Source organism: Arachis hypogaea, chromosome 10 (genome assembly GCF_003086295.3).
Source record: "Arachis hypogaea cultivar Tifrunner chromosome 10, arahy.Tifrunner.gnm2.J5K5, whole genome shotgun sequence".
NCBI classification, from domain to species: Eukaryota; Viridiplantae; Streptophyta; class Magnoliopsida; order Fabales; family Fabaceae; genus Arachis; species Arachis hypogaea.
The window spans coordinates 116,022,517-116,040,572 of record NC_092045.1 but is presented as its reverse complement, the minus strand read 5'-3'; the positions used below and the strand labels follow the sequence as shown (position 1 = coordinate 116,040,572).

General features: G+C 40.7%; 2 protein-coding genes across 2 annotated transcripts; both read right to left on the bottom strand.

Annotated features, from left to right (window-relative positions):
• Nucleotides 1-10,643: 10,643 nt before the first annotated feature.
• On the bottom strand, nt 10,644-11,786 carry LOC140175784 (F-box/kelch-repeat protein At3g23880-like). The gene has a single exon (XM_072204349.1). The coding sequence runs from the start codon at nt 11,784-11,786 to the stop codon at nt 10,644-10,646; it is 1,143 nt and encodes a 380-aa protein (XP_072060450.1).
• Nucleotides 11,787-14,538: 2,752 nt separating this feature from the next.
• LOC140175783 (protein NRT1/ PTR FAMILY 4.6-like) lies at nt 14,539-15,042 on the bottom strand. Its single transcript, XM_072204348.1, has one exon. It carries the CDS (start codon nt 15,040-15,042, stop codon nt 14,539-14,541), a length of 504 nt encoding a protein of 167 aa, XP_072060449.1.
• Between the last annotated feature and the right edge of the window lie 3,014 nt (nt 15,043-18,056).

Here is an 18,056-nt window from a genome sequence, read left to right as displayed (position 1 = left end):
AAGCTCACAGCATATGGTGCAACCTCATGCAGCCAAGTTCAGCTCATGCATGCATGGTTGGCGTGACTAAATTAAGTAGATGACAGTTGTATAGCTATTGTTACTTGCCACGTAGGATCAGTTGGTTAGAGACTAAGTTAGTTGTAGTTTGCTGCTATATAAGCCACGTGTATCAGCTAGTTTCATTTCAGATCTTTCGCTTTAGATTGAGTTTATTCATCAATTCTGTTACGGTGGGTAACCGGAGATTAGTAGAATAGATGACGTTTGTTGGCCCAATCGCCCACGGATGGAAGTCTCCAAGCTGGATCGCACACGGGAGCCTCCCTCCGACTTGCGTGAATGAGTGAATGGGGGGTGGTACCTGCAAAGACACTCCGATGCCTAAGTTAGCAAAGGTGTTAGCAGGTCTAGAGAGTATTGGGCTTAGAGATACCTGAGGGGTGTCAGTGTATTTATAGTGGTGAGCCAATAACCACCGTTGGAGTAGTGCCGTATCTTTTGGGTGTTAACCGTCCCTCTATCTTAGGGAGGTTAAGATATGGCTCGATGAGGCGGTTAGAGAGATTTTAGGGGCGGTTACTCATTTAAATAAGTGTTTAGCCGCAAGCTAACCTCACGTCCGACTTCTTCGTGGTAAGTCGTGGTCGACACCGACTTCTTGTATGAAGGTCGGCGTTTAGGTAGGCTTAGTCCTTCGGAATAGGCCTTTCTATTTGGACCTGGGCCTTTATCATTGGGCCAGGGTATGAATAGTGCCCCTACTTGAGCCCAAGATCTTCTTTAGGGCTTGGGTTCAAGTATTTAACTCGGGTTCGTAGCCGACTTTCTTGGAGAAAACACGGGTTTTTTAAACCGACGTGATTTTCGCGACCTTTTGTTTCTGACAGTTACGTCTATTCAAGCGTCGTGTCCGTTAGGGATGCACTTAGGGATTGATGGCTTTGGTAACGGTGCAATCTCATTAATGACTGCTTCGTTTTTACCATTATGCCCCTTAGCTTGTTTATAAATACTTTCCCTCTCTTTCCTTTTTCCGTTTCTGCAATCTTTCAAGCTTCTTCTTTCTTTGTTCGTGCTGTATTCACTCGTACTACATTCTCGTGCTCCGGAGACTTTTGCTTCTTCCTGCCTTCATTTCCAGAAAGAGGTTAGTTTCTTCCTCCTTCTTTGCACTCTTCGTATGACTTTACTTTGTAAAGAAATAGGTTTGTAGACTTTTGCTCGGTTCCTTTTTCTCCCCTCTAGAGACCTTCGTTTTTTATTTTTCTTTTTCTTTTTTTTTTCCTTTGTAGGTTTCTTCATTTTTCTTAGAGAAAGAAAATGGCTTCCGTAGATTGGGTTGACGTTACTGTTCTGGGGGAGGAGCCGTTGGTTGATGCGGAGTTTATTACTCATCTTCGCACCCACCACCAGCTCTGTACTTCGGATGAGGATGAGCCTAAATATGAGTTGCTTGTTCCCGGTTCAGAGGACCGAGTTTGTCATGGGAGAGCCAACGAAGCGGCTCCCCATTTCTTCTTTATGTATGAGTGCATGATCACCCGTCTGGGCGTCTTTCTGCCCTTTTCAGATTTTGAGATGTCTGTTTTGCAGCATTGTCGGGTTGCCCCTACCCAGCTTCATCCCAACTCTTGGGGTTTCTTGAAAATTTACCAATTTATTAGCCATGCTCTGGATTTCCCGACTTCTCTGAAAATCTGTTTCCATCTTTTTCATATGACCAAGCCTTTTAGTGGGCTGAACAATAAACAACAATGGGTCTCCTTCCGAGCCATACAAGGTCGGAGGATTTTTACCCTTTTTGATGAATCTTTTCATTACTTTAAAAATTTCTTTTTCAAAGTGCAAGCTGTAGAGGGTCATCACCCCTTTTTTCTGGATGATAATTCTTCTCCTCGCTTTCCTTTATACTGGCTGGAGGCCTCCCCTTGTGAGAAATATGGTCTGGATGACCTGGATGAAGTAGAGGCTGCCGTCGTCAGGTTCCTCCGAGAAGTGTGGGGGAGGGCCCCATATTTGGATACTAAAAAGTTTCTCCAAGGGTCTCCGACCTTTATTCAATCACAGCTAGGTAGTTTTTCCTGGTCTGTTAGATTCCCGACTTGTTAACTGATCATTCCGACTTGTTTGATTCTTTAGCTATTGTTTTCTATTTCAGAAATGGCAAAGACAAACGCTCAAGAATCTTTCCAGAGGGTCCAGGAGGCTAAGGCTAAGTCTCGTGCTCGGTCTGGTGGCGCCAGGGTTATCTCTCCTCCTCCTCCTCCTCGGAACGTTGGGACTTTTTCCAATCCCATGGTGATTTCTTCTTCAGCTCCCTCTCAGCCGCCCTCCGTCGTCCGACCTTCTCCTGATCCCAAGAAGCGCAAGACCTTAGAGTCTGGCTCCTCTGGGGAGGTTAAAGCGGATGCTCTTGCTTTCGTCCGAAAGAATATCCATCCTCATGCTCGTATAGGCATGGATGATATGTCTGTTCGGGGTCACCTTACCACTATGATCGAGGAGAGTCTCAAAGCGGCGGGGGTCTGTGGCAAGCTCTTGGATATCTTTGAGAGGGCCCCTCTCAGCTCTTTAGGGACGACCTCGAGGGTCGAGGAGCTGGAAGGAAGGCTTTGTGCATATCAAGAGCATGAGGGAGAGCTGAGGAAGGAAATTGCCAAGCTGAGGGAGGAGAGAGATACCCTCCGGGAGAAGGGGAAGGCTTTGCAGGCCCAATGCAACATGGAAATGGATTTGAGGAAAACGGCGCAGGCCAGCTATCAAAGCTTATTCAAAGATCTTGTGTCTGTGAAGACTGACCTGTTGAATTCTCGGAAAGCATATGAGGAGTTGGAGGACTCCATTGCCGATGGTGCCGAGGAGTCTTGGAGGATCTTCCTGGAGCAGGTTAGAGTTATTGCTCCCGACTTGGATCTTTCTCCTTTACATCCTGACAAAGTTGTCATTGATGGTGCCATCGTAGATGCTCCTGCCCCCGTGATTGTTTCTGAGTCAGAGTTAAAGACTCGGGGGCAGAGGATTATTGAGTCTCCTCCTCGTTCTAAAGATGCTCCGAGTACTTCAACGGTTCCTCCGATCCCTTCATCTCCCATGGATGCTTCTGGTGCTCCTCCTGATTCTGGTGGTGGTGACCCGTCTGCTGTGAAAAAATGATCTTTGGCTATTTTGGGGGTCCGGCCTGTGGACCCCCCATTTTTAAACTCTTTATTTATTTGTTCTTGGTTGTGCAGTTTGAACAATTTTTTTCTGGCCTTCCCAGGTCGTAAACAAAATATTAAAGAATACCCATTTTTGGTAAGGGTTTTTTAAATATAACAAAATACCCTTTTTTGGATAAGGGTTTAAGTTACCTTATGTGTGTATGCTTTCCTAATTTTGATTTTTCCGAAGTCCCCTTGATCCTTTTCCGAAAACCTTTTCCATTGGCTCCTCTGTTTTTCCAAGCCTTTTTGCTTAAGGACTTTTTTAGGCAGCCTTTAGGTTTTCCAATCTCTTTTTGTTATCCCTTATACTCGACTTTGTTTTAGCGAGTTCTTATGACTTAGGTTATTTTTGCGATGCGTTTTTCTTCTACTCGGAGTATTTCCGAGCTTTTTTACTCGGGTTCTCACTTCGACTTATGAGTCGGATTGTTCCCGAGTTTATACGACCAACTTACATAACCTCTTTACACCGACTTGTACCTCGTCGTTTTATCCTGACGACCATCTAGGTTGGTTCATGGGATTTTCACGTTTTGTCGAGCTTAAGTCGGCGCGTTTCGTAGAAAGACTTAGGAAAATAAAAAAAAAGATTTTATAAGAGATATTGTAGATGAAAAAAGATCTTTATTAATTGGGGAGGTACCTTCTCGCTACTAAGGGTCTTAATAGCCTATTTTCCCTTAGCCTCTACTATGATGCCTCGTTAAAAACCCTTCTCCAGAAAAAACCCTTTTGGGAAAAAATCATGAAGTTGGGAAAAGAGTACATCAGGGAGTAGAGTTCGCTTTTAACTGTAGTACCTTTTCATATTACAAGCATGCCACGACCTTGGTAATTCAGTGCCGTTCAGGTCGGTTACTTTATAATAACATTTTCCTAAAACTTCATTGACTTTGTATGGTCCCTTCCAATTTGCGGCGAGCTTTCCTTCCCCTGATTTGTTGACTCCAATGTCGTTTCTGATTAAGACCAAGTCATCCGGGGCAAATGTTCTTCGAATGACTTTTTTGTTGTACCTTGTAGTCATCCTTTGTTTCAATGCCGCTTCTCTTATCTGGGCATCTTCTCGGACTTCGGGGAGCAAGTCGAGCTCCTCTTTGTGTCCTCGTACGTTTCCGACCTCGTCATGGAGAATTACCCTTGGGTTTTGCTCATTGATTTCTATTGGTATCATGGCTTCTACGCCATAGACTAGTCGGAAAGGTGTTTCTCCCGTGGCGGATTGGGGGGTTGTCCTATAAGCCCATAGCACCTGAGGGAGCTCTTCAGCCCAAGCTCCTTTTGCCTCGTGCAGTCTCTTCTTTAGTCCCACCAGTATGACTTTGTTGGCTGCCTCGGCTTGCCCATTGGCTTGTGGGTGCTCTACCGAGGTGAACTGATGTTTGATTTTCATACTGGCTACTAAGCTTCTAAAGGTGGCGTCGGTGAATTGGGTTTCATTGTCTGTAGTAATGGAATAAGGTATCTCATATCTTGTGATGATATTTTTTTAGAGGAACCTGCGACTTCTTTGAGCGGTGATGGTGGCCAATGGTTCTGCTTCTATCCACTTTGTGAAGTAATCTAACCCCACGATCAGGTATTTGACTTGTCCTGGCGCTTGGGGAAAAGGACTTAACAAATCCATTCCCCATTTTGCAAAAGGCCATGGAGAAGTGATACTGATGAGCTCTTCTGGTGGAGCTACGTGGAAATTTGCATGCATCTGACATGGCTGACATTTTTTCACAAATTCTGTGGCATCTTTTTGCAATGTCGGCCAATAGAATCCCGCTCGGATTACTTTCCTGGCGAGTGACCTTGCTCCGAGATGATTTCCGCAGATCCCACTATGTACTTCCTCCAATACCTCGGCGGTTCTTGAGGTCGGTACGCATTTTAATAATGGTGTCGATATCCCCCTTCTGTAGAGGATATTTCTCACCAAGGTGTAGTGTTGTGCTTCCCTTCGGATCTTTTTAGCTTCTTTTTCCTCTTTAGGGAGGATGTCGAATTTCATGTATTCGACTAGGGGGTTCATCCATCCGAGGTCTAGACCGATTACCTCAAGTACCTCTTGCTTATCTTCTGTTTTTGCTACCGAGGGCTCTTGGAGGGTTTCTTGAATCAGGCTTCTGTTGTTCCCCCCTGGTTTGGTACTTGCTAATTTGGATAGGGCATCCGCTCTACTATTTAGATCCCGAGTTATGTGTTTGACCTCAGTTTCTTCAAAGCGTCCAAGGTGTTCCAAAGTTTTTTCCAAGTACCTCTTCATATTAGGGTCCTTTGCCTGATATTCTCCGCTTATTTGGGAGGTCACCACCTGTGAGTCGCTGTATATCATCACCTTTGTAGCACCGACTTCATCTGCCAACTTTAGTCCAGCGATCAAGGCTTCATATTCTGCCTGATTATTTGAAGCCGGAAATTGGAATTTTAGGAAAACCTCTATCTGGGTTCCTCTCTCATCTACCAATATTATGCCTGCGCCGCTTCCCGTTTTGTTGGAGGATCCGTCTACATAGAGTTCCCATGTAGTCGGCTTTTCCTCTTGATCCCCTGCGTATTCTGCCACGAAGTCAGCGAGGCATTGGGCTTTGATTGCTGTCCGAGTTTCATATCTCAGATCGAACTCGGAGAGCTCTATTGCCCATTGAACCATTCTCCCTGCGACATCCGTCTTTTGGAGGATTTGCTTCATGGGTTGGTTCGTACGGACTCTTATTGTGTGAGCTTGAAAGTAAGGTCGTAGCCTTCGTGAGGCTATTACTAAGGAGTAGGCAAACTTTTCAAGTTTGTGGTACCTTAGTTCAGGGCCTTGTAGGACCTTACTGATGAAGTAGACTGGGTGTTGTCCGACCTCGTCTTCTTTTATCAGGGCTGACGAGACAGCCCTATTTGCTACGGATAAGTACAGAACGAGGTCTTTCCCTGGTACTGGTCGGATTAGGATAGGAGGTTGGCTTAAAAACTTTTTGAACTCTTGGAACGCCTCCTCGCATTCCGGAGTCCATTCAAACTGGCATCCCTTTCTCAATAAGGAGAACAGAGGAAGGGACTTTAGTGCCGATCCTGCCAAAAATCTGGAGAGGGCTGCAAGTCGGCCATTGAGCTGCTGGACTTCTCTCAAACAAGTCGGACTTTTCATTTCTAGGATGGCTCTACACTTATCGGGATTGGCTTCAATCCCTCTTTGTGTTAGCATAAACCCTAGAAACTTCCCTGCCTCTACCGCGAAGGCACACTTTGCGGGATTTAATCTCATCCCGTGCAGCCTTATGGTATCGAAGACTTGCGAGAGGTCTGATAGGAGGTCGACCTCCTTCTTGGTTTTTACCAGCATGTCGTCGACGTATACTTCCATTAGGGTCCCTAGGTGAGGGGAAAACACTTTATTCATCAACCTTTGATATGTGGCTCCTGCATTCTTCAATCCGAATGGCATGACCACGTAGCAGAAATTAGCTCTGGGTGTGATGAATGACGTTTTCTCATGGTCTGGCTCATACATCGGGATTTGATTATATCCCGAGTAGGCGTCCATGAACGATAAGTATTGGTACTCCGAGCTGGAATCCACTAGGGCATCAATACTTGGCAGGGGATAAGGGTCCTTGGGACATGCCTTATTTAAGTCGGTATAGTCGACACACATTCTCCATTTGCCATTCTGTTTTTTGACTAGCACTACATTGGCTAGCCATGTTGGGTACTTGACTTCTCTGATAAAGCCGGCTTCCAGGAGCGCCTGTACTTGCTCTTCTACTATTAGGGCTCGTTCTGGGCCGAGCTTGCGTCTTCTTTGTTGTACAGGTCGGGACCCTGGGTAAACCGAGAGCTTGTGGGACATGAGCTCGGGGTCAATCCCAGGCATGTCAGAGGCCTTCCAGGCGAAGAGGTCGGAATTATCTCATAGGAGTTCAGCCAGCCCTTGTTTTGGAGTTTCCCCTAGGTTGGCTCCTATATAAGTGTTTTTTCCTTCCTCTTTACCGACCTGTATCTCCTCGGTTTTTCCTCCCGGTTGTGGTCGCAGTTCTTCTCTGGCCCTTGTGCCGCCGAGCTCTATTGTGTGAACTTCTTTGCCCTTTCCTCTCAGATTTAGGCTTTCGTTGTAGCATTTCCTTGCCAACTTTTGATCTCCCCTTACCGTTGCTATTCCCGCTGAGGTCGGGAATTTCATGTAGAGGTGGGGAGTGGATACCACCGCTCCGAGTCGATTAAGGGTAGCTCTGCCGATCAAAGCATTGTATGCTGACCCTACATCTATGACTATGAAGTCTATACTCAGAGTCTTTAATTTTTTCCCTTTTCCAAAAGTGGTGTGGAGGGGTAAAAATCCCAGTGGTTTTATTGGCGTGTCTCCTAATCCGTATAGGGTGTCGGGGTAGGCTCTTAACTCCTTCTCATCTAACCCTAGCTTGTCGAAAGCAGGCTTGAAAAGAATGTCCGCCGAGCTTCCTTGGTCTACTAGGGTTCTGTGGAGATGGGCATTTGCTAGGATTATAGTTATTGCCACTGGATCATCGTGTCCAGGGATTATTCCTTGCCCATCTTCTTTTGTGAATGAAATGGTAGGAAGGTCGGGTGACTCTTCCCCGACCTGATAGACTCTTTTGAGATGTCTTTTGCGAGAGGATTTGGTGAGTCCCCCTCCCGCAAATCCTCCTGAGATCATATGGATATGTCTCTCTGGAGTTTGCGGTGGTGGGTCTCTTCTATCCATATCATCTCGCTTTCTCTTTCCATGATTGTCCGACCTTTCTATGAGATATCTATCAAGCCGACCTTCTCTAGCCAATTTTTCTATCACATTCTTGAGGTCGTAGCAGTCGTTTGTGGAGTGATCATATATTTTATGGTACTCGCAGTAATCGCTGCGACTCCTCCCTTTTTTATTTTTAATGGGTCTAGGGGGTGGCAGTCTTTCAGTGTTGCAAATCTCTCTGTATACATCCACTATAGAAACTTTCAGGGGAGTATATGAGTGATATTTCCTTGGCCTCTCGAGACCGAGTTCTTCCTTTTTCTTGGCTTCCCTTTCCCTCTCTTTAGTTGAGGGAGGGGGTCCAGGTCGCCAACTCAGGTCCCTTAACTTAGCGTTTTCCTCCATATTGATGTACTTTTCAGCTCGTTCCTGTACATCACTTAAAGAAACAGGATGTCTTTTAGATATGGACTGCGAGAAGGGTCCTTCTCTAAGTCCATTGACTAGTCCCATTATGACTGCCTCTGTGGGCAGGTCTTGAATCTCCAAACATGCTTTGTTGAACCTTTCCATATAGGCTCGTAAAGATTCTCCGACCTCCTGTTTTATTCCTAGGAGGCTCGGTGCATGTTTCGCCTTGTCTTTCTGAATTGAGAACCTCATCAAAAACTTCCTTGAGAGGTCTTCAAAGCTAGTGACTGATCTCGGGGGAAGGCTATCGAACCACTTCATCGCTGCTTTCGATAAAGTGGTCGGGAAAGCTTTGCATCGCGTAGCGTCGGAAGCATCAGCTAGGTACATCCGACTTTTGAAGTTGCTTAGATGATGCTTTGGATCCGTGGTTCCATCGTAGAGGTCCATATCGGGGGCTTTTGAAGTTTCTCGGAACCTTTGCCCTCATTATGTCCTCGCTGAAAGGATCCTCTTCACCCAAGAGCGGCTCTTCTTGTTCGTCACGGGAGTTGCGACTCTTGAGGGAGGATTCCAGCTTTAAGAGTTTTCTTTCCAACTCTTTTCGCCGTTCCATCTCCTCTTTTAGGTTCTTTTCAGTTTCCTTTTGCCGCTCCCGCTCTTGTTCTAACTGTTCCAGGCGGCTGTGGACTAACCCCATGAGTTCAGTTACGTGGGATGGTCCTCCTTTTTCTGACTCGCGCCCATCTGAGGAATTTACCTTCGGGTTTTTTACCCCGGAGGTGCCCTCTCTATGCTGATTGTCAACTTCCTGGTGGAGGGCGAGATCCACATCGTTATTGCCTGTGTCCAGATTCTCTTGTTCAGAGTCTATCTCCACATGGCCTTCTTCGTGGGATCTGTCCGCCATCGATGGATGATCTCTCGGGTCCCCGGCAACGGCGCCAATGTTACGGTGGGTAACCGGAGATTAGTAGAATAGATGATGTTTGTTGGCCCAATCGCCCACGGATGGAAGTCTCCGAGCTGGATCGCACACGGGAGCCTCCCTCCGACTTGCGTGAATGAATGAATGGGGGGTGGTACCTTTAAAGACACTCCGATGCTTAAGTTAGCAAAGGTGTTAGCAGGTCTAGAGAGTATTGGGCTTAGAGATACCTGAGGGGTGTCAGTGTATTTATAGTGGTGAGCCAATAACCACCGTTGGAGTAGTGCCGTATCTTTTGGGTGTTAACCGTCCCTCTATCTTAGGGAGGTTAAGATATGGCTCGATGAGGCGGTTAGAGAGATTTTAGGGGCGGTTACTCATTTAAATAAGTATTTAGCCGCCAGCTAACCTCACGTCCGACTTCTTCGTGGTAAGTCGTGGTCGACACCGACTTCTTGTATGAAGGTCGGCGCTTAGGTAGGCTTAGTCCTTCGGAATAGGCCTTTCTATTTGGACCTGGGCTTTTATCATTGGGCCAGGGTATGAACAAATTTCATTTAATTTCTTCTCCCAATTCTCTCCAACTTAGTCTGCTCGGTCTGCTTCACTCACCAATCTTTAAAGCATATTATCAATATTTCATTGTTTTTATATAATAACTAAATATTTTATTTTTTGAAATTTTAATTTCTTTATATTTTAAACTCTTTAAACTCTCCCTTTCCAATCAAACTTGTTTAGTTAGACTTTTTAATTTGCATGGATGAAGAATCTAGGCCAACACTTGGATAAACAGATTGGGTGTTAATATTGCAATTCATATCAAAATTAGATTCAGTGTAAATATCCTAACTCACAACTAACTTCGTTATATTATAATTTGTAAATAGTAGCTCACTTTTTCTTGACATTATCTTGAATAAATTCAAAATAAATTCACCCAACAACATATTTAGAACCAAAATTAGCATGAAGAATGAAAACAACAGTTAGTCAAACTAAGGGAACACCAAAAGTATTTACGGCACCCTGATCTTCTGTATCCTTAAATGAAATGCAAGGGTTTAAAGCCACTTGCATGATTTCAGAAGAATTCATAGAAGTCAACCGTTGACAAGGAACTTAATTGCAGGCCAGAACCAAGGATTGACGATAATCTTTTGCATACTTGACACTGGATATCTCGTGATACAAAACATCATTACTAAGATTAAAAATATTGCTCTTGGTCTTCAATATAACAAGATATTGTCATAAAATGTCTAGTTGACCATAAGATATGATAGCACCAGTGGAAATCATGAAAACAAGTAAATATTTTAAAGGAACTAAAAACATTGGCAAAGAAATAACAGAACAAAGAAATAACAGAACAAAAAGCTGCAGAAGCAAAACTTTGAATAGGAACCGAATTTTAACAAGGCCGAACCAAGCTTTCAACATAATCAAATGCAATGAAGTAACTATTGTTGGCCAAGATATTAATGCGTTTAACACTATTATCTCTTCGGTCATAAAAAACTTCCTCAAAACGACGCCTGCCTCTCAACATGAAGATATTTCCATTCTCAAATATAAACTCTGGTAATAGCCTTTCAACACCGAGATGGTGAAAACTAATCTTTAGCAGTTGAGTCCAAGAATTTTCATCTCCAAACTCCTTCATTTGCCATGCAATAAAATGAGTGTTCTTGTAATCATGAAGAAGATACAGCCTATTTCCCCAAACTCCCAGAGTTGGCTCTTTATCGGGGATCTCATCGATACCCTTTGGAAGCAGAATCTGTTTATGTGTATCCGATTTTAGGTCAAAAGAAACAATCATTAACATATCAAGTGTAACAGCAGCCCAATCATAATCATCTCCATGCGGGTTACGGAGACCCAGCCAATTAAGAGTGCCACCGATGAAGTGGCCATTATCTTCAGCAGAAAACGGAAAAGCAGGGAAACTGTCGATCGTCTTCCAAGAACTGCCACCGAAGCTATAAACTTGCGCAGTTACTGTTCCAGAAGAATCCCGAATGACAGTCACTACCTTGTAACTGTCACTTGACTCATCATACCCAAACCCAAAAACATTATTCACATTGACACGTAAACACGGCGAGTTCTCTGAAATAAACCCTGTGAGAGGGTTCAATAAACGGAACCAGATATCGCAAATATCGTTGTTGGGGTGGCCAAGAATATGGGCCACACAAACCAACCCGTTGCATGAACCCACAACCCAGTCTTGTAGGTGTAGAGAGTGGCGATTCTCTTGAGCATCAGGAGTGGATGATGGATTTTGGATGAAAGATTCAACGCTACTCAACACTAAGCTCCATTTTTCTTTTTCGTCGAGGGTGAGCGCTGGTGTTCGCGTAAAGAGGAGGATGGCGTTTTTGGGTGAACGGTGAAGGTGAAGTTTGACGAAGTGAGGGTGGGAGATGATGGAGTTCCATGATTTGCACACAAGCTTGAGGCGCGTGAGAGGCTTTGCAGAAACCCAAGAGAGGATCTCCATCACCACTTCACACAACAGGAGCGCCGTTGTTGGGTGTTGAGCCGCCATGTGCATGCCCTCAAAATACAACGAAGAACGTAAATGCAATTTGTTGAAATAAATATCTTTTTGTATTTTCAATAATCAGAATTAATAATAATAATAATAATAATAATAATAATAATAATAATAATAATATCGAATTATAATTTAAATCACATAAACTTGATTTGGTAAAAATTTTAATCTTTCGAAATAGCCTATGAAAACTGTTTTTTTTAAATGACTTTATTAAAAGTTATTTTTAATTTAATTTGGTCAAATGCAAGTGCTGCAGGTTATGAAAGTTGTATTTTAAAAGACAACTTTTTAAAAGTTTCAGTACTTGTATTTGGTAAAATCAAATTAAAAATAACTTTTAATAAACACAAGTACACAATTATGTTAGGTAAGACAGCTTTTAAAAATTAAAAAATTATGATAAACATATTTATATCGAAAAATAATTTCTTTTTTTAAATTTTTTAAAATTTTATATAATATTTTAAAATAAAAAATTCATAATAAATATAAACATAATAAATAACTCTTTATTTTTTAACTTTAAAATTTTATATAAATATCATAAAAATTTATTTTATCCTATTATGTGATGGAGATATATTTGTGTTAAAATTTGTGAAGATTAGGTTGAAAAATAAAAAATATATAAAGATTGTGTTAGAATTTGTGAAGGTTAGGTTGAGAAGTTAGAAATACATGAAGATTCCAATGTCAATATAATAGCCGAAAATATGTGCGTAAAAATAAATAAAATTTAGTAAGCATAGGCCAACTTTAAAAATCTCCCTCTGAGGTCTTTTTAAAAGCACTCCTAACTTTTAAAAGCACAAACACAAGCACTTAGACTTTTTAATTTATCAAATATAAGATGAAGTGCTCACCTCTCAAAAATGTTTTACCAAATCAAGCCTCCATATTTATCAAAGAGGGCGCAAGTTCGAAATTTTTTATCTTCTAAAAAATAATATTAATAATAATAGTAATAATAATACTAACTAACTATAGCCCAAAAAACATAATCTTTACATATTTATTTAGAAATTGCAGGTTAGAGTTTTTTTATTTTAAAAAAAAAATTATAATAATAATACAAATTAGTTTATTGATTTTTTTTTGTTAAGGTTGACTTTAACTTTGAGTTTTGAGTTACTCCTTATGGAACAAGAGGCAGCTGCACCTGGATAAAAAGGAAATGAAGTATCATAGTTGAGAGAAGCTCTGCTACTAATTGCTTCTAATAATATCATTTGGTTTCCATCCGCTGATAGAATCAATAAATCACATTTTGGTCCTCATGACTTTCTATTTTATTTCATTCATTTGTTCTAATTTGTTACTAATTACTTAAGAATAATCATCATTATTGTAAATCCATCAAATACTAAGAAATTTGTGAAAAAATTTTTCGTTTTTTTCGAAATTATTTTGACTATTTTTTTTAAACAAAAAACTCAACATAATAAAATAAAGCAATTAAAAAGTACAAAATTATTAAGTAACAAAACAAAAAAATAAAATATAATAATTTTTGACATTAAAATCAACCACTAGAAGAATTAAAATTAGTCTACTTTTTATATCTCCTAATCAGTTTATTAATAACTTTTGCAACACCTAGTCAAATATTTGAGATGATAGTACAAAAAATAATCAACCGTCTAATACATTTATCCTTCTTAACAAGAGTCTCTTCTAATTCTCGAAGTGTTGCTTAATTGTTACCATAGTTTCTTATAGCCATTTTGACTATTAATCCTTACTTACACACTACTTCTCTTGTAAACTAATATTGTTATTTACTGGTAATTGTAGGGTCTTATTTAAACAAAAGAAAATATGGTTGCTGCTATTGTGGAGGGGCATTACTCTCTGCTTCTGCTCAGGTGTTGTTGGATAAGATCATTTCCAATGAGTTCGTGGACTTCTTTAGGAGAAGAAAGCTTAATGTTTTACTTCTTGAAAAGATGAAGGTGACATTGATGCCGAGGAGAAGCAGATCATAAATCCTGCTGTCAAGGAATGGCTAAATGAGCTCACACAAGCTGTATTTGATGCTGACGATTTGTTGGATGAAATCAACACTGAGACACTTGGATGTAAAGTGAAAGCCAGGTATCAAAGTCCATCGTGCAGTGCCAAGGTGCGAAACGTCTTTTCCTCTCGTTTCGGACGATCATATGGTATGATCAATTCTAAAAGCAGCTCCCTCATCAAGTTTTTGTTATGATACCCCTCCCCTCCCAATCGTCCCTCTACAATATCATTTTAAGATTTTAAGTACATCTAACTTTTTCAGTCACACAAAATTCTCTCATTAGTCAATACTTCATCGTCTTTTTTTTGTATTAACTATCTTACAGCACAAAATTCAGAAGGATCCCGCTAGGGAGACAATGAAATATCTATACAATCCATACAATGGGCTGTTTATTTGGCCCAATCTAAATTAATAATGCAATTTAACCATTAGTAACCCTCATTTTATATGGCCTTTTACCCCTAATTTTTACCTAATTCAAATTTTTTTCCTTTAACCCTTCTATCCCCGTCGTGGCCCTACCCTCCCCCCCCCCCCAAAACCCCAATGGTCATTCAGCAAGACCCCACCCACCCCAATCGCCGCCCAGCTGTCCGCGAATCAACCCGCAGCCAACTGATCCGCTCCTGTGCGACGTGGAGCCTCCGATTCCTCCTACCGGAGTTGTAGCGCCCAGCTTCGTCGCAACTACGCCCTTGCAGGAAGGAACTCCATCGCTTCTCACGCGGCTGAACATCCGTCTGCTGAGGAGTCAACATCCATCATCGCCGACTCAAGAACAGTGCTGGAGTAATAACCCATGGCAAGAGAAGCCCAAGAAAGGGCGGTTGCAAGAGACCTCATGTTCCATGGCGCTTCAGTGAAGAAGAACTCCATCATCCCAGCAAGAGTGAAAAGATCAGCAGAGCCAAGAAACAAGTACTGTAACGCCACCCATAAGAACGTTATGGGAAGAGGTTCCATTGAATCCGTTAGACCATGAATCAACGCCGTTTTCTTTCTCTTTATTTCGACTAACGCGGCAACTGCCATGGCCACTATGGAAAGAACCAACCATGTTCTAATTCTTTGTATATGCGTGATTTCGGTTTCGGTTCTGGTTATTTTTCTTGCGAATGGAAGGATGGCGTGGTCGTACATGGGGGCAAGAACCATGATGAAGAGACCTGGGAATACAGAAAGAGAAGCTGGTGGGACCTTGAAGGAACCAAGATTTGTGTCCATGGTGGATGATTGTTGGATTGAGAAGGTGGAAAGTTGAGCTAGGCAACAGTTTAGCATTATGGTTGACATGAAAATCAGGAGAATTTTTAGTATTGTGGACCCTCTTTTACCTTTCGTAATTTTGTGAATATGTTGGTCTTCATTCACTCAGGCATGACATTCTTAAAAATGCATGAAAGTGAACATTCATTTTCTCTGTGAAAGGAACCATCCATATTCTAGCTAAAATGAATATCCGTCTAATTATGTCTTTATTCAGGGATTTATCTTTAGTTTTCCAAAGTGGAACGACTTGAAATTGTTAAGCTTTGAGTTCTTGAAATTTGAACTTGAGTTGAGTTTCCATGAAGCATTCTGAACAGATGTTACAGCGAAAGTGAACATCCATTTTTTCTGTGAAAATAACCATCTAGATTCTTACTATAACGAACATCATGTCTTTATTTAGAGATTTATGTTTACTTTTCCAAAGGCAAATGACTTGAATTTGTTAAGCATTGAGTTCTTGAATTTTGACATTAAGCCAAGATTTCATGAAGCGTCCTGAATAGACGCTATAGTAATCACGGTCTGAACATCCAGTTATATGTAAAGATGAACATCCAACATTTGTAAGTAGCGATAATCGTGTAATCAATAAGTGGGATCATATAATTAGAATGAACATCCATCTTGTCTAATAAATTAACCATTTGGATGGATACAATAACGGTGAACATCATTAACATTTACAAACGAATATCCAAATTTTTTTTAAAATAAACCCATTCTTTCTAGACCAGATAACCGTTTTCGTCTATAGTATCTAATACATGAATTACGTACTGAAAGTCATGTCCAACAGAAACTAACTATTGTCGAATGAGTTTAACAAATACATGAACCCATCAAATTGGTGGGGCTCATTGCAGCCAATATGAGCACCGACCTTTAGAGTCCAAACCTCATAACCAAGATTCGTCTCTTCACTTCCAACCTCAATAACATCTGACAGTTGCATGGCCTAGTACAATTCCAAAAAGAAATAATAAGATAAATTCTTAGTATATATCATTTGCTTGAAACCTCACTAATCCGCACAAACAATGCAACCATAAAAAACAAATCAAGTCAATCATTCTATCAAGCACATAGACCAAAAAAGAAACCTCACTAACCAGCACAAACATTATCACTATACATCACATACATGAACATGCAGTAGATACAACTACCAAGCACATAGTCTAGAAATCGATTTCAGAGCCAATGGTGACTAGAGTTGTTCTTTTTATTCATTTAGTGTTTATCATGTGTGATTATGTGTATATTCCAAACTGAACATGCAGGAAGCATATTAAGTCGCCTATCCGTTGATAACTAACTCTTGGCTATTTAATTTTCATGATCAAATTAAATCTTAATAATGATAATAACATTCGCTGTTTTTCATATTCAACAATCTCATGCTTATATATGCAATTTACATTAAGCCATATAAATTCATATACCAATAAAAGTTAGTCCAAAGAAGACCTAGTTTCATCCAGCGTCACATTAATATACCATGCTTAATTAACACATACAAATTCCTCATACATAAAAGCATATAATGAACATAAAACCTTCATAAATTTGGTTGAATCATGAATGTTTATGATGCATTTGGGTAAGCATTAAACATAAAAATAAATACGCCACTTGCATGGAGTATGAACATCTAATTCACATGAAAATAACCATTCATTATCAATGCATTCAACGAACGTTGCTCACTATATTAGATTTCTCACCCTCGATGACATCATGATTTGCTACGTGTTCATGTGTATGTGAATTGAGGCTGGAAAGCATAGTTATTGCAATTGTGTATTGAATTTGCAAGGGTTAATCAAAATTAGCACAAAGAAAATAATCAAGGCAATAATAAAGAAGCCCACTTATTCATGTCAAAGAGTATAAAATAATCACATAAACACAGCCCTTTGTTCAAAAAGCAATAATTTTGATGAAATCCAATTTTAATTGCTCAAAAACTTCAAAGAACGAGTGATGATGCATGTGATCATTTATGTTCAAAATCAACATGAATAAATCATTTCATTCAAATCACTCAATAAAACATGGTATGCACTTCTTAAAAATATACCAAACAATTGATAACATCTGAATTTTTAACCAAATTGGTGTTTTGATAAAAAATCACAAGCAAGTGCATAACAAAATTCAAGCTCAAACATCATTAGAAATCACATAAAACTGCACAATTGTAAATTATAATGCCTCATGAGAATATAATTTAAGTCAAATACTGGCCATACATAAGAATTAAACATACAGATTTCATTTAGGCATTTCATCGAGCATATGGTGTGCATCATGTGTAAACAGAGCATTTAGTTCAATGGAAGCAGCAATCAACTCATAAAATTCAGCCAACAAACACATTCAATCTTGCAACAGATATTAACTAGTCCTAAGCTTAATCTATATCCAGAAACCAGAATTAAAAGCAATGAAATAAATAAAATAGAAAGAACCGAAGACAAGAAAAGGGATGGAACCTGTGTTGATGAAGGAGAGAAAGAAGAACGGGGGCAGTGATGGTGTCGCAGCGGCACAGAACTTAGCCGCTGTTGGGTTGCACCGGGGTATTGCTCGCCGGAGCTGGCAGGCGCAAACAGGGGGCGTGGGGCAGCAAACATAGCAGGGAGAAATGGGGGAAAGAGGAAAGAAAGAGAAGAGAGAGAGGGTGAGCGACGGTGGTTGGTTGGCTGGGGAGTGATGGTTGGGGTGATCTGGGTTGAGAAAAGGAAGAAGAGAGATAAGGGTTGGTTAGAGAAGAAGCAATGGAAAGAAAGGAGGTAATGGTAGATTGAGAAAAGGGTTTGTTGTTTTGATTCTATAACTGAAAGTAATCCTAATTTAATTCAAATTTCAAATTAGAAAAATTTTAAAATTAAATAACTACCTATAATTTAATTTTAATTACAATTAAACCCCCATTGTACGTATTGTACAATAAGATTATTGTC

What these genes read in the sequence shown, in the direction of transcription:
- LOC140175784 (XM_072204349.1), bottom strand. Translation starts at nt 11,786, where the DNA reads ATGGCGGCTCAACACCCAACAACGGCGCTCCTGTTGTGTGAAGTGGTG.
- LOC140175783 (XM_072204348.1), bottom strand. Translation starts at nt 15,042, where the DNA reads ATGGACACAAATCTTGGTTCCTTCAAGGTCCCACCAGCTTCTCTTTCT.